This window comes from Sus scrofa, chromosome 2 (genome assembly GCF_054392235.1).
Source record: "Sus scrofa isolate SSC_HxYL_T2T_F1_AM1 chromosome 2, Sscrofa_HxYL_maternal_Yorkshire_Landrace_v2.0, whole genome shotgun sequence".
Taxonomy (NCBI): Eukaryota; Metazoa; Chordata; class Mammalia; order Artiodactyla; family Suidae; genus Sus; species Sus scrofa.
In genome coordinates, this window is record NC_139384.1 from 29,459,799 (window position 1) to 29,474,418 (window position 14,620).

At 49.6% G+C, this 14,620-nt stretch overlaps 1 protein-coding gene across 14 annotated transcripts in view; it reads right to left on the bottom strand.

The window, feature by feature from the left end:
* The window catches only part of EHF (ETS homologous factor), a 193,297-nt gene that overhangs the window by 13,792 nt on the left and 164,885 nt on the right, over positions 1-14,620 (bottom strand). For 11 of the 14 annotated variants that reach the window (XR_014837093.1, XR_014837094.1, XM_021083196.2 and 8 more), the window contains 3 exons: positions 9,423-9,522; positions 5,272-5,517; positions 2,360-2,422 (listed from right to left, as the gene is read on the bottom strand). Coding sequence is in view for 12 of the 14 variants with exons in the window: in XM_085011516.1 (XP_084867642.1) it covers positions 2,360-2,422; positions 5,272-5,517; positions 9,423-9,522 (409 nt within the window). In the remaining 2 variants the exon portion in view is untranslated. Of the gene's footprint in view, positions 1-2,359; positions 2,423-5,271; positions 5,518-9,422; positions 9,575-10,058; positions 10,180-11,170; positions 11,321-14,620 lie in introns of those variants that run through there. The other 3 variants (XM_085011517.1, XM_085011518.1, XM_085011521.1) reach the window with 3 other exon arrangements.

A 14,620-nucleotide genomic window follows, 5' to 3' on the forward strand; every position in this document is an offset into this window, starting at 1 on the left:
AGGAGCCTGGCCTTGTCTTGCATTCTACTGTTAGCACCAGAATGTTTTTATACTAGTGTAAAAAATTGGGAGGGACAAATACATTCACAATTAATGAGCATCTTTTCCTAGTCATATCTTCCTGGGAGAATCAGTGATGTTTCTTTTAGAGGAAAGTCTGCTCAGTCTTATCACAGAGGCTTCCTTGCTGAAATCCAAAGACTAGCCTCACGTTGCGTGTCAGCCCCCCAAGGCTATGGGATTTCTCCAATATGCTTAGGGGATGACTTAAACTTTTCAATACAACACTACGGAGACACAGAGGAGGGTGTTATCCAGTCAAATAAATAACTTTTAAGACTGGGGCCTCACTGCCTCATCTTGGAAAAGAAGTTTCTCTCTCTCTTTCTCTCTCCCTCCCATCCCTCTCTCTCCAGTGTGCTGGGTAAGCACGTCCCGCTCTGACTCTTGGGATTTCTGATTCAAAGGAAACTCCCCTCCACCTACCCCAAATGAAGCCCAACTCCTACACACCCCCCACCTCTGGGCCGGTCTCCCACAGAAGCCTTTTCTTTCCCTGCTGGCCAAGAGCCATAAGATCAGGCAGGAGCTGTCACTCATCCCCACCAGGAGCTTTGCTGCTTTTCCCTCTTCCTAGATGGAGGCCGCCCTCAGCTCCCTCCTGCCCAGCATCTGCCTTTCAGGGCCAGGCGGGTAAGCCACTGGCCGAGTGTCATTTTGTTTTTATAGCATAAACGGTCGAAAACCTGAGTCACTGGCTCAGTGCTCCTGTTTACGACATAGGGATTTAGCCGGTATTTGAACTAATAGCTACGTGTTTGGGCACCCCAAGCCCAATCTCTTGGGGTTACACCCTCTCTCTCCTTGTTGGGTCACCTCGTACACCTGTTGTTGTCTCTGAAAACAAACTGCACCAAAAAGGTTTGGGGGTGTTGGCCCCTGTATGAGCCTCCTGTCCCCTCCACCCAGGGTGGACCTTCTTCCCCACCCTTTGGCTCAGCTTTTCTGAACTGGCAACACGAGAATGTCTGGATGGTCAAGGAGGAATTGTCAAGTATTGGGGACTTCTCCACTAATGCCCTGGGTGCCCTGGTGGGTATATCTGTCCGGCCAATGGTGGGGATGAAGGGTCAGGGGGCACTGCCCTCTAGCCAAGCCTCAAGTCTGCCTCTAGAGCAGTCAGGCCTATAAAGCATGGACCATCTGGGTAACTCAGCCCCTGGTCTGGCGGCAGGTGGTGGGGGAGGTTAGTGAGAGGGAGGGCAGGGCTAGGACAACCTCATTATAATTAACATGCTTAGCAGCTATTGTTTTTTCTTTAATAATGGTAGACCAGCTCCTTTATAAAGGAGTAAATAACTGCATGGGGCCAATTTCTGCCCAGAGTGACTCACACATCACCCCAGGTCAAATTCTGTCCCTGGTGACTGGCACGCAATCTTCAGGGAGGCCGGTGGCAAACTTTGTGGTTGGCCTATCTGGCCCACGTTCGCACTGATGGGGACATGGGGAGCGCCCCTGGAGCCGTGGCAGCTCCAGTGGGCTTGGCAGCAGGGGGACTTGCAGGGCTCTCCCTAGACTAGGAGGTCACAGGACAAAAGTCACTACACAAGGAGCTCTGATTGGTACAAAGCTTGGGCACAGCTCCTCGAAGCAGGTACTGCCTCCTGCAAGTTTCCAGGGGAGACAGAAAGAGGGAAGACAGACCGAGGAAAGAGGGATGATCAGGCAGATGAAGAAGAACAAAAATGAATGTCAGTTCCTCTGGCCGGCAGCACATACCACCCCCGGGAGCTCAGAATCATGGCTTTTGTCTAAATGAGTATCTAAGGCTGGAGTTGGTTCCACAGCTGCCCTTAGATATCCCGACAGAAACTCCAAGGTCCCCGGAAACGATGGCAGCTACAACACTAAGTCTGTATCTTCCCACTCCTTGTGAGACACTCCCGCCAAGGGAGGAGACCCTTCCTCTTCTTTCCTTCTTCTCCCGACGTGGCCAGGTTCAACCCCCTGACTCTTTGTGGTGAGAAGGAGGTTCACTCAGACTCTGCATTTTCCCTGGCCCCTGGATCAGAGGCTGGATGTACCTCTGACCAATGATGGGCAGCTGAGAGGTGTGGGCAAAGGAGGCGCACCATCAGTCCGGAAATCAGAAATAGGTGGCAGTCACTGGTCCCAAGGACCAGGGGCGAATCTCAGAACAGGATGGCCCATTGGTGACAGCCAGGGAAGAGGGATCCCTGGGTCTCCTGTCAAAAACTGGCTCTGTCCTGCTCCCATGCTCTTCCTTACACTCCCTCCCAATTGTCCCCCAGGTCTTTGCCCATCACATTGGCTCCCTTCATCCGCCACTACTCACCGGTTTGTTCCGTCTTGACAATGACGTTGTGTGTGGACTGGAACAGGTCACTGCTGCACTGGCCTGTGAAGGACAGATCAGGAATGTCAGGGTGGGCCCACAGGGAGCCAAAACGTGATGCTTAACCAAGGACCAAGCTGGCTTCTTGGAAGAGCTTCTGTCAGTCCCACAGCCTGGTTACCTCTCTTTGCTTCTAGGAAGGGGCTTCCCTCTCTGCATCTACAACCTCAAGCCTGGGGTCCCTGGCCTAGAAAATCAGTAGCGGGGGACCCACATCAGATGGAATGATTTGGCTTTGCATGGAGAGGGCATCCAGTATGGTGAAAACAGAACTTTAGAAGTTGGAAGACCAGTTTTTCCACTAATACACGTCACCTTTCTGGGTCTTGGTTTCCCCATCTGTAAATTTAGGAGATTAAACTAGATAAAGTCATGAGATAGCCTCTAAGGTGCTTTCCTATACTAAGATCTGATAAAAAAGGACAAGGAAAATAGAAGGAAAGCCATCTTGATTCTTTGTTGATCTTAAATTCAATCAAACCTCTTTTGATTAGATCCATTTTCCGAGCTATGTCTGGATAAGTGCAGTGATTCTTCCCTGATTTATGCCTTGCAACTTCTCTCCAGATGAAACACATATAAAACCGTATGTGTGTGTGTGTGTGTGTGTGTGTGTGTGTGTGTGTGTATTAATTAGTTTACTATGTTTTTCTTCCCCAGCAACATTGCAAATATCTCAGGAACAGAGGTCATGCTTTAACCTCTCTGACCTTCAGTTTTCCCAGATGAAGACTGCACCTGTCAAGTGAGTGCAATATTTGTTTTCTCATAAGGTCACCAGGTGAACTGATTCACTTGGAGTCCTTGTATAAGTAAACACTCAATAAATAGCAGTTAATAGAGTGTCTACAAAAGGACAAACAATGAAACAAAGGTGATAAATCTGCTCATTAGGCATTCAGAGGCACCAGCAGGATGCAGTGGGGCCAGACAAGTCATGGAAGGTAAAGGATGGAAGGGCCAAGGTGGGAGATCAAAGGCGGTCACGTCACCTCCCGGGCTGCTCTGCCTTAAGCTTCAGGCAGGGCAAAGCTTTAAGGAGTGGGTTTAATTGGAGGTGGAGAGGTAAATATTTTCAATTCTTCAAGTGTAAGTCTTCTCTTTCTGAAGATTCCTGGGAGTTATTTATAGAGCCTTGTTTGGTTTGGTTCTAGTAAAAGAAGAATGAGCAGCCACCTCTGTGAGGTGGGTGGGAAGTAGGGAGTGCCTGGGAGCTGAATGAGGTCATCCCAAATGGCCACCACTGCTGCCAGCTTGGCGGCCAAACGTTGAGTCCTCCTCAGTGTTGATGGCAGCTGTCAGGATCTGAGTCTGGTTCAGAGCCCTGGAGCTCATGCTTCCCAAAGCCTCGGCTCCATGCCCAAACACAGGTTCTACTTAGACAGACGTGCCCATTCTGAGGTGGACAGGCCAGCTCAATATTACGTGGCACTGCTTTCCAAAATACCCACGGTTCTCAGAGGAGCTAGTTTTTTAAGCACCCTTATCAGAGGAAACTGAGGCCAGTGTCAGGGACATTCTGCAAGGTGAGTTGCCTACCCCACCAGGTCTTACCAGCCAGTGTAGGATGTATGCACATGTGAATAAACTATCACCAATGGACAGCCTTTGAATGGTGCCTGTCTCTGTGCAAGTGAGGCCTCAGAGAGACCTCTGGTGCTCTAGGACAGCACTAATTCCAGAAATCACTGCAGAAACACCCTCTTCTCAACTCAGGACCTTTTAAGAATCCGTTGAAATATTGTAAGTTTTGCCCTTCTCAAAAAACAAATGAGCCTTAATTTTGCCCATTTTCGTTTTTTGTTTTTTGTTTTTTTTTTTTGTCTTTTTGCTATTTCTTGGGCTGCTCCCGTGGCATATGGAGGTTCTCAGGCTAGGGGTCGAATTGGAGCTGTAGCCACCGGCCTACGCCACAGCAACGCGGGATCCGAGCTGCGTCTGCAACATACACCACAGCTCACAGCAACACCGGATCCTTAACCCACTGAGCAAGGGCAGGGACTGAACCTGCAACCTCATGGTTCCTAGTCAGATTCGTTAACCACTGCGCCACGATGGGAACTCCAATTTTGCCCATTTTCTTATCACACTTGGCTCCCATCTTAAGACCTTAGGTCTAGAAGATAAAAAAATAAATAGCTATGATGATTTTTTTTTTCTTCTTTTTACAGCTGCACCTGTAGCATGTGGAAGTTCCCAGGCTAGGATACAAATTGGAGCTCCAGTCTATGCCACAGCCACTCAAATCCAGATCCAAGCAGCATCTTCGACCTACATCACAGCTTGTGGAAACACTGGATCTTTAACCCACTGAGAGTGGCCAGGGATGGAACCCACATCCTCATGGTCACTATGTTTGGTTCTTAACCAGCTGAGCCACATTGGGAACTCCTAGCCATGATGATCTTGACAAGTAAATGACTGGGAATTAAATGATCAAGCTCTGTTTTCAAGGGAAAGAAGAAAAGATTTTCTGAAAGTAGCAAGTATTCTGTGAACACTCAGCTGGCCCTTGTCTCTTTGGAAATGAACCTCAGGGAGAGAGTTACACGATGCTGAGTCTGTATGGAATTCATACGCTAGGCTTCAAACCTGTCCTCTCTCCTCTCGTCTACTTCCCTGTTTCAGGAAACAGTCCAAACTGGAGGTGAGAACATCCTAGGATGTCCCTAAACAGGAACCCTGCAGGCTGCAGAGTCTCTGTTCTTCCCAGCTGGCTCCTAGCAGGGTGGAGAGAAAGAAAGAAAGAAAGAGAGAGGGAGAGAGAGAGAGAGAGAGGGAGAGAGAGGGAAGGAGAGAGGGAGGGAAGGAGGGAAGGAGGGAGACAGACAGAGAGAGAAAGAGATGATTACCATTCCACTTGAGATGCTGCAAGTTGCTGTAGAGGAGCTGCCCCGCCGTCCCCGCCGCCCGGGTGAACTCCTGCAGACTCATGCTGCAGAGGTGTTCGCCATTGATGTCAAACTCCTGGAAAGGGATGCAGCTGGCGTCCAGCTGGTTGGTGTCCAGGAGGTGCTGGAGCCACTCCCACACCTGGTACTTGGTCCAGTACTGAGGATGGATTTCATGCCACTGGCCTCCAAAAAACCCGCTGGAAACTGCAAAACAGGAGGCGGCCCTGTGAGTGACCCCTGTTTATTCCTGGGCATGGTCCTAGATGCAGGGAGGCCCTGATGGCTGCCGGTTGTCACGGGGCTCACAACCACAGTCTGCGTGCGTCAGCGGGGATGGGAGCTCGAGATGGGCTTTGCAGAGGAGGCTCTCGGAAATGTAATTCTTTTCCCCGTTTTGGTGGAAGCCAGTCATTCGGCCTCTGTGCATCTTCATGTCCCTCCTCGTAAACTTACCCCTGGGTGCTGGCTGAGGACCCGAGCCCTGAAATGCTCTGAGATCATGAGCTCCTTCCCCACATCTCACAAATTGCCACGAAAGCAAAGGCATTGCTACAGTTTCAGCAACTTATTAGCTTCCTGTCCACATGCATAGTTGGCTTTTCTTCCCCCTCTCCCTCCCTCTTTCCTTTTTTTTTTTTTTTTTTTTTTTTTGGCCACACTTGTGCCATATGGAAGTTTCCTCAGCTTTGACCTACACCACATTTATGGCAATATGGGATCCTTAACCCACTGGGCTGGGCCAGGGATGGAACTCATGCCCCAGCAGTGACCAGAGCCACTGCAGAGACAACACTGGATCCTTAACCCACCGTGCCAGCGTGGGAAGTCATTTCTTTCCCTTACACACAGATGTATACACATGCATACCCCAAACTCAGACCCTTTTGCACCAAAAATTAAGCCGGATAATCTGGTTCTTTTCACAATGATGCCTTTGCTTCTCTCAAAGTAGTCCAGATTATTCATCTGCTCACTGTGCTAATGTCCCCCCACCCCTGGGTTATTGTAGCCACTGTGATGTCACTTCCCTACTCGGTTACCATCAGCCACTTCCTATTAGCCACTGAAATTAGGTCCCAAACTGCCAAGCCAGACATTGAGGCTCTTTGCTAATTATTCTTCAAGTAACCCCTTTTTTCTACAGTGTTCTTTCAGCCTGGTTTGTGTTCTACGTATCACTCCCGGATGAATTCCCTCCCAGCCTGCAGACTCTGATCACCGCATAAAGCCAGCACAGACCTCCTGACTTACCGCAAGGGCTGCTGTCCTCTGAATCTCCCCAAGATGCACTTTATATTTCTCATAATTTCTTTTGCCATGTTCTGCTTTTCTTGATGGGTCTCTAAGAACATTCCTGTTCTCCTTTGTAAACTGTATGTTCAAGGTCATGGACTCTGTCTTACCCATCCTTGTATCTCCCATGAAAACTACCCCAGAGATTTTGCCATTAGAGGTAACCCCCTACTTCTTTAGTGGAATTCGTTGCTGAAGAAGAAATAATGCAGGGACCTGGAAGAGTTGTGAGGTGCACTGGCAGGATGGTTAATTCAAGTACCAGTGAGGAAGTGGAGTGCATTCAAGCCAGGAAATACTGCTGAGCCTACTGTGGACTGACATCGGTATATGTATGCGATGCTCAGGCTCACTTACGAGAACATCACTAAATCAGCTCAAAGTCCTGGGAGGGATGGAGAAGAGAGAGTCAGCCTCTAGGGGCGTGTAATTGGGCTGAGGGATCTCAGAATCCCCTTGAAAGCAGAGGCCAAGGGGAGAAGTTCTCTTGTGGGAAAAGTGAGGGGCAAAGACAAAGGGAAAACCCTATTACAACCCACCAAGCCGAAGGAGGGGAAACCCAATTGAGCATGACACACAGATCCCACAGGCTCAAGGACGGACCAATAGCGGACAATGTAGCGCAAGAGAATGGTCCCTAACTTTTTCTTCAAGGTCATGCTAGATCAGTGCTTCTCAAACTCTATAACGTGATTATGAATCACCAGGGAATGTTGTTCAAATGCAGATTCTGATTCCCCAGATCTGAGGTGAGGCCTGAGTTCCCACATTCCTACTGAGCTTCCTAGGATGACGGTGGTGATGGTCGGTGGATACAGTTGGAGTTTCACAGAGCTACAGCGCTCCAAAAGGTTTGGTCCCCATGTGCTCGGCCCAGCCCTCAACACCCCCAGAGGGGAGGCTGAAGGGGGGATGTTCCCAACCCAGTCCCCCTTTGGCTCATCCCCCCTTGAATCCATCCATCTCAGAAGCGCTAAGAGCAGGAGGTCGCGCTCCCGTGGGCTGAAACGTAACTACTCTGGGTAATACCTGCTACTCCCATTATGTGCCTTACTCTTCATACCTCATGGCCACACAAAAGCAGCCCTAAACCCTCAGCCTGGGCCCTGAAAGGGAAGCCAGCGATGGAGAGGAAAGGGGCAATAATTGGCAGAATCTAGTCCCAAAATTTAATTCCATAGAAATATACCCCAATATTTTCCAACACATCGGGCCTAGACCAGATGTCTGTATTTCTGCCTCACTTTTTAGTGTCTCACCAATTTAGCTGTTTAAGGATGGGACAGACTTTTTGCAATCCCCCAAATCTTTGTTCTTTTATTTCTAAATTCACTGTATTGCTATGCAGCTCTGGGTTTGCAAATAAGAGACAACCACCTCTCTAACCCAGCCCCCTGCCTGGAGTAATTTCTTCTTTCAATGTCACATGATCCAGATTAAAGGATAGTTTGTGATAGTGCCTCACAAACTTGGCAGAAGCAGAGAATTTTGTCTGCACTTGACCAGGGGTGACTCCCCATCAGCCAGAAGACTCAGCAGATTCCTGAAGTTCCAGGAGAAGCACTGAAAAATCTATGAGTTCACCTCCTCTCTGGCATTCAGCTGGCCTCCCCAACCCCATCAGTCATGACCAGGAGTTGGAACTTCTTTGGAGGCTCTGGAAGTTAAAAAGTCAAGGGGATATTTTGATTCGACTCCCTGCTGACCACACTCCAGAGCAAACAAGCGGAGGTCCAGGGGCCTGGGGATGCCAAAGATCCAGCCGGAAGGACATCCCTGCCCTCTGTGGAATCAACCTTCGAGGTCCCCACAGGGAATCTGAGGCCTGCCACAGGGAAAAGGTCATGCCCAGAAAAGGCAGCAGCAGGTGAATGAGTAAGAGAAGGTCACCTGTTCATGCTTTCAACCATGTGTGTGGCTGGGGTTCCAGAGTGAACGGTGGAGCGTCCCTTGATTGGCTTGTTGGAGAACACAACCTGCCATTACCCTCCCCCTCCTGCTTCTCAGACTCTGCTCACCAATGGGCCATTTCCATCTTTCAGGGGAAGCAAGAGCAACAGAGCGTCCTGGGAGGAGAGTAGCAGCAGGTATGGGGTGCGAGAAGGCCCAGAGCTCCTTACACCCTCCCGGTGTGGTGCACAGCTGACTGCCTAAAATGAGGGCCTTCGCAGTGGGGTGCAGGGCCCTGATTCAGCACCAACTTTATTCAGTTCTGCTTCTCCAGTCAGCCATGGGCTTCATCATTAAACCCCCTATAAGCCCCCCTACCAGGCCTTCCCTCTTCTCATCCACTGGTTCTAGATTAAAGCAGCAAAGGAGCGCATGGGGTCTCCCGACAAATCTCCCCTCCCTTTATAAAGGGCAGTCACCAGAAGATGACATAGAAAGATCGAGCTGCTATAACTCTCTCCTCCCTAAGATCCATGCTTCTGTGCTTCATGAACACACACGCACACACACATACACACGCATGCACACACGGCTTTCCCTTTAACCCTATCTTGCTACCCCGCCAACACTATTAAAGCTGGCCTGCCTTTGAGGCCTCTCTTCTATCACCATCTCTGCCAGGCTGCCAACCTGAAGCTTTGAGCATCGGGAGGAAACCATGGACTGTCTCAAATGAGCTTCTGTCTGGAGCCCTGGGCAGCCTGTGGGAACGTCCAACATGAAGCATTTTCTACAGTCTCCCCTGGTCGCCACACCCCCTGCTGAATAAAACTTGCGTTTTTCCTTCAGTTGAGGAACAAAGCCCTAATTCAAGCTAAGGAAGAAGCCTCAAGGGGAATGACACGCACACGCTGGGGCACCCTTACCATTGCACGTGGGGTAGCTGTCTGTCCAGGCCGGCGGCTGGTGGAGGAGGTTGTTGCTGGGGTTGAGATTCATTACACCACTTCCTTCCAGAATCATGATCTGCAAGGGGATCAAACAGCCCGTTCAGTCAGTACCTTCTGGACAGACGTCCCTGGAGAGCCGAGATCACAGAGTGAATTTAGCAAGAAAGAGTCTGTCCCTTCCATTGCCTGCCAAGCATGTTGCCACAGCTCTTTCAGTAAAAGCAAACCTCACTGGCAATTAAAAATTTCCAGGTTCAATTTTCATATGCATGAGGCAAGTTTTTACAGCCACCCATTCATAAATGAATAATCTCTGATCAGGAATGAAATGGGAGGAAAATGTAATACCTGCTCACTGGGCGAGTCTGGCCAGCTGCCAGTTTTTGTGTTTTTGTGTGTGTGTGTATGTGTGTGTGTTTAAACAAACGTGAAAATGCCAAGGAGATTTTGTTTAAAGTGGAATTGCAACCATTGAAAACCCAAACCAACCAGTAGCAGAACAGACCCAGCACCTGTGCGGGAAACCCTGACCTGAGATCAGACGTTGACAAGCCCCGACACACCTGGGCAGCCCCGCACCTGGGCATCCAGTAGATTTCCCCATTCGGATACCTGCCACAGGATGGGCTGGTCTCGGAGGACCTCAGCCATGCTCGACCTTGAGCTTTTCAGGTCTATTGAGCCCTGTGATAATAGGAATTCTCAGACAAGACACTGCCCCTGTCCTTCCTTCCTGGTAAAAAAAAAAAAAATCAGGCCTTTCAGAGACCCAGAGACTACCACAGGCTTTGAGGCTGATCTGAAGGTGACTTTCTCAGTCTGAAGGCTCATTTTCTCAGGAAAGGACCCATGGGCCTATTTGGATTTTCTAAACAATGTGAACATTTTACACTTGAGAAATGTTCCCCTCAACCCTCCAGCGTCTAGAGTGTTCCAACCCTCAAGCCAGGCACCCTCCACCTTTAGACTCAAAGCCCCAGAAGTGTGTTCAGTCAGTCAAAGGATAAGCAGTTTGTTTCCAGAAGGAGATCAAGCATTGCCCATGGCCTCTAGAGGTCACCTGTTCTAAATGTTAGGGTGGGGAGACAAGGCTAGCTTGATAGTAGCCGATCATGGAAATGTTCCTGCCTGTTTAGGGGAAGTCTTGCCTCTTCATGTACCACCAACATCCCCAGGATGGAACCTGCCCAACCAGAGCAGTTCCACCCCTCAAAACCCCTTTCTCTAATTTAGCTACTGCTCCTCTGGTTCTGTGTAAGACTTGAGAGAGGAGAAGAGGGATCTGGAAAAGGCATCAACATTTACGCATGTATTTATTTATTTAACAAATATTTAGCAGCCTTGCAATGGGCTGGGCACGGTTCTAAGGACTGAGGGTAGAGTAGTGATTAAGAGTTGAACTAGGCTGAGCAGGAACATTTATGATGATAATTAACACCATCATCCTGGTGGTTTGGTAAACTATTAGGCCTGATTCCAGCCCCGAGTAGAAGGTAGGAGAAGGAAAGATGAGATGGGAATGATAACATTGTAACAGACTTCAGCACCGGGAGATGGCAGAGCTGGGTTCTAGGTAGTGGGGCCCTGTAGATGAGTCTGAAGTCAGGGCTGGGCTTGATTCCAAGCTCTACCCCTTCCCAACAGAGGTTAGTACTAAACCAAACAAGTCATTAACCTCTCTTGAACCCCTATTTCCTCTAATGCAGAATTCAGATCATACCTACCATGTGTAATTGGTTGGAGATGAAATGAGTTTCTATACATTGAGCATTCTGCTCAAAAAAGCGCTTGACAATATGGCAGGTGTTATGATGAGAAGGGTCCCTACCTCTCTGGATAACCTGAATCAGAAGCAACTTTGGGCTTCAGTCTCCCTGTGCAAAAATTTAAAGAAAGTAAAGAAATTGTTTCCTGAGCTCATTTCCATAAAACTTTTTTTTTCTTTTTTATAGGGCTGCACCTGCGGCATATGGACATTCCCAGGCTAGGGGTGGAATCGGAGCTGCAGCTGCCAGCTTACACCACAGCCACGGCAATGCTGGATCTGAGCCTCATCTGCAACCTACACCCCAGCTCACAGCAACGCCAGGTCCTTAACCCACTAACTGGGGCCAGGAATGGAACACAGGTCCTCATGGATACTAGTCAGGTTTGTTTCTGTGGCGCCATGACAGAAGCTCCCTCCAGAAATCTCTTCGCTTCTCACTCTTAAAGAATAAAAACCAACCTAAATCAAACCTTCTTCTCTTTCACAAGAACTGGTGGGCCTTTTCCCATGGAGCTTTCTAGAGCAATTGCCCCAAGCTAAGAAATCAAACGGGGGACTTTAAGGCAAAAGAAAACCTCCAGGTCCCCAGAGGGGTGGCTGGGAGAGGGAGGGGACATGGCACTGGCTCCTGTTTGCTCAAGGCCGGGCTTGTTCCTTGCCAGCATTTGCTCAACTACAAGCAGTAGAAAGGTTACTGTTTAACCCCGAAAGGGCTGAACTCAGAACCCAGCCCATCTGCACATCGGGATCTGCCCTCCAGGCTGGGGGAGGGGGGCGGGGGGTGGGCAGGGGAGGCTTCCCTGAAATTCTTTCACAAGGGTTTGCCCACAGGGCTGTTTCGAAGTGGCCATTTCGGTGGAAGCCAGACCTGCCTGGGCCAACTCTGACCTACCTCCTCCTTAGCCCACGCAGGGCTTCTGTTCACTACTTTCCCCAAAACTCGAAGGCAGGGTTGTGTGAAGGCTGAGCGCCAGGGCTTTGGACTTGGGGAGAGGTGGGCTGAGGCCCTAGTTCCCCTGCTCACTTTGAGTGACCTTGAGCAAGTTTCAGGTCTGTCTAGCCAAAATATTTCTGATCCTCACTTTCCCCACCTGTAAAATGGGAACAACTCAAACTCAAATGAGCAGGTGCACATAGAGAACAGGTACCAAAAGACAAGTCCATACATGTCCTAGGACCACGCAAGCCACTGAGGACCAAGTGCCCCCAGCCCCTTTCCTCCGGGAAGACATCATTTCTCACCTCGAGGCGTCCAGACCAATCTCAACTCTAAGAGAAGCTCTTAAGACTACAAGGCCACAGCTGTCCCATAGCCACCCGCACCCCGCTGAAAGCTGAGCACCCTCCCTGCCGGCACCCCCTTTCCGAGGGAAAGCAGCCAGCATGGCGAGGGGCCCTTTTTTATAGGGCACGGTAAATGGTTACTGCCCATAAAAAGAGTTTATGCGGCTTATTCCCTAGTGAGTCAGAGTTCACTCAAGCTCACCCAGGCTTGTGAGGAAAGAAGGTTGGTATCTCCAACCCAGCTTGGAGCCGTGGGGACAGTGCCAGGGGCAGGGTGGGTACAGAAGGCCCCAGGGGCTTCCATAGCTGAAGGCCTTCCCCCAAGTCTTAGCTCCTTGGAGGCTCTTCAGGTGTAAAATGAAGACATTTGCCCCCAACAGCTTCACAAGACTGTTGAGATCAAATGAGATAATGGGTAATATGCCTTGAGATTTTTTTTTTTAAAAACGCATTATCATCACCAACTCAGCCACACTCCCAAATACTAATATAGACTTTCTATGATACGTGGTGATTGCTTTATGGGGTCTAAAAATCAATCCTTTTATTTAAAAAGTAAGGGGATTATTTTAATGCTCCTCTTTAAACTTCCCACTTTACCTTCAGCAGAGCTTTTATTATTTCCTTTTTAACAAGTATCAGCTATGGGTGGGAGAGGCTTTGGAATCCAAGCTCCCTATCTTTGAGCCATGGGACCTTGAGTATGTTACCCTTTCCCAAGCTCAAGATCTGATTTCTTTCTTTCTTTTTTTTTTAAGGGTGGGGGGTCCGCACCCACGGCACATGGAAGTTCCCAGACTAGGGGTCAAATTGCAGCTGCAGCTGCCGGCCTATGCCACAGCCACAGCAACGCCAGATCCAAGCTACATCTGCGAACTACACCGCAGCTCATGGCAATGCCGGGTCCTTAATCCACTGAGCAAGCCCTGGGATTGAACCCACATCCTCATGGATACTAGTTGGGTTCTTTACCACTGAGCCACAATGGGAACTCCTGGTCTTCAGTGATTTCAAAGGGGGGGTCAAGGGGGTGTGGAGGTCCTCCCAGCCGAAGGGCTGTTTGGAAGGACAAATAATATCATGAATTTATTTATTTATTTGTCTTTTAGGGCTGCACCGGTGGCATATGGAGGTTCCAGACTAGGGGGTTGAACCAGAGCTACGCCACAGCCACAGCAACACAGGATCCAAGCCTTGTCTGCAGCCTACACCACAGCTCATGGCAATGCCAGATCCTCAACACACTGAGCGAGGCCAGGGATTGAATCCGAGTCCTCATGGGTGCTAGTCGGTTGTTAACCACTGAGCCACAACGGGAACTCCAAATAGCACGAATTTAAAAGCCTCTAGCCCAGCGCTTGTACACCTGCCTTCGATTAAAGTCAGTTTCTTCCCATTTCCTGAAACATCAATTCTTAAGGTGTTTCTCTAACACAATCTGCTTCTCTCTGGATTGAAAGAAATAAACTCAGGGCCTAAGTAAGAATGGTTCTACCCTTCAAGCCAAGAGCAACATGTGAAAAGGACCCACCTGGCTTCATCTCCAGCTCGAGGGGGACTTCCAGGGGTGAAAAGCAGAGTCCCTCAACCTCAGCATGACTGGCATCATGGGCCGGGATGGCTCTTCATGGCCAGGCCGTCTCATGCATTGCAAGATGTTTAGCCACATCCCTGGCCTCCAGCCACTAGATGCTAGCAGCAGTCACCACCCCTCCCAACCACTCCCCCCCCCCCGCCCCCACAAAACGTCCCCTGAGGCCAAATCACCCCCAGTTGAGAACACGGGTGAAGTTAGAGCCTGTGGAAGCGACAGCTCAGGCTTTGATCTTGCTGGGGTGGTGACCTTGGACTGTTCCCTAGCCTTTGTGAGCTGCTCTGTCCTCCCCTGGGAAACAGGCCCAGCGTTAGCACTACCGCCTAGGCTTGGACTGAATGAGATAAGGGACTGTGAGGCCCCCAGCACAGTGCCTGGTCATACCAGGTAATTACCTCCTTAGAGGAAGTTTAAGAAAATGCACTGGGTAGCAGGCCCAGCTTTGCCTGCTCCACATGGGATGTATTCTGGGAACGCAGCATAAATTGCTGCTTGGACTATTAAAAACTGTACACCCCCACCCAAAAA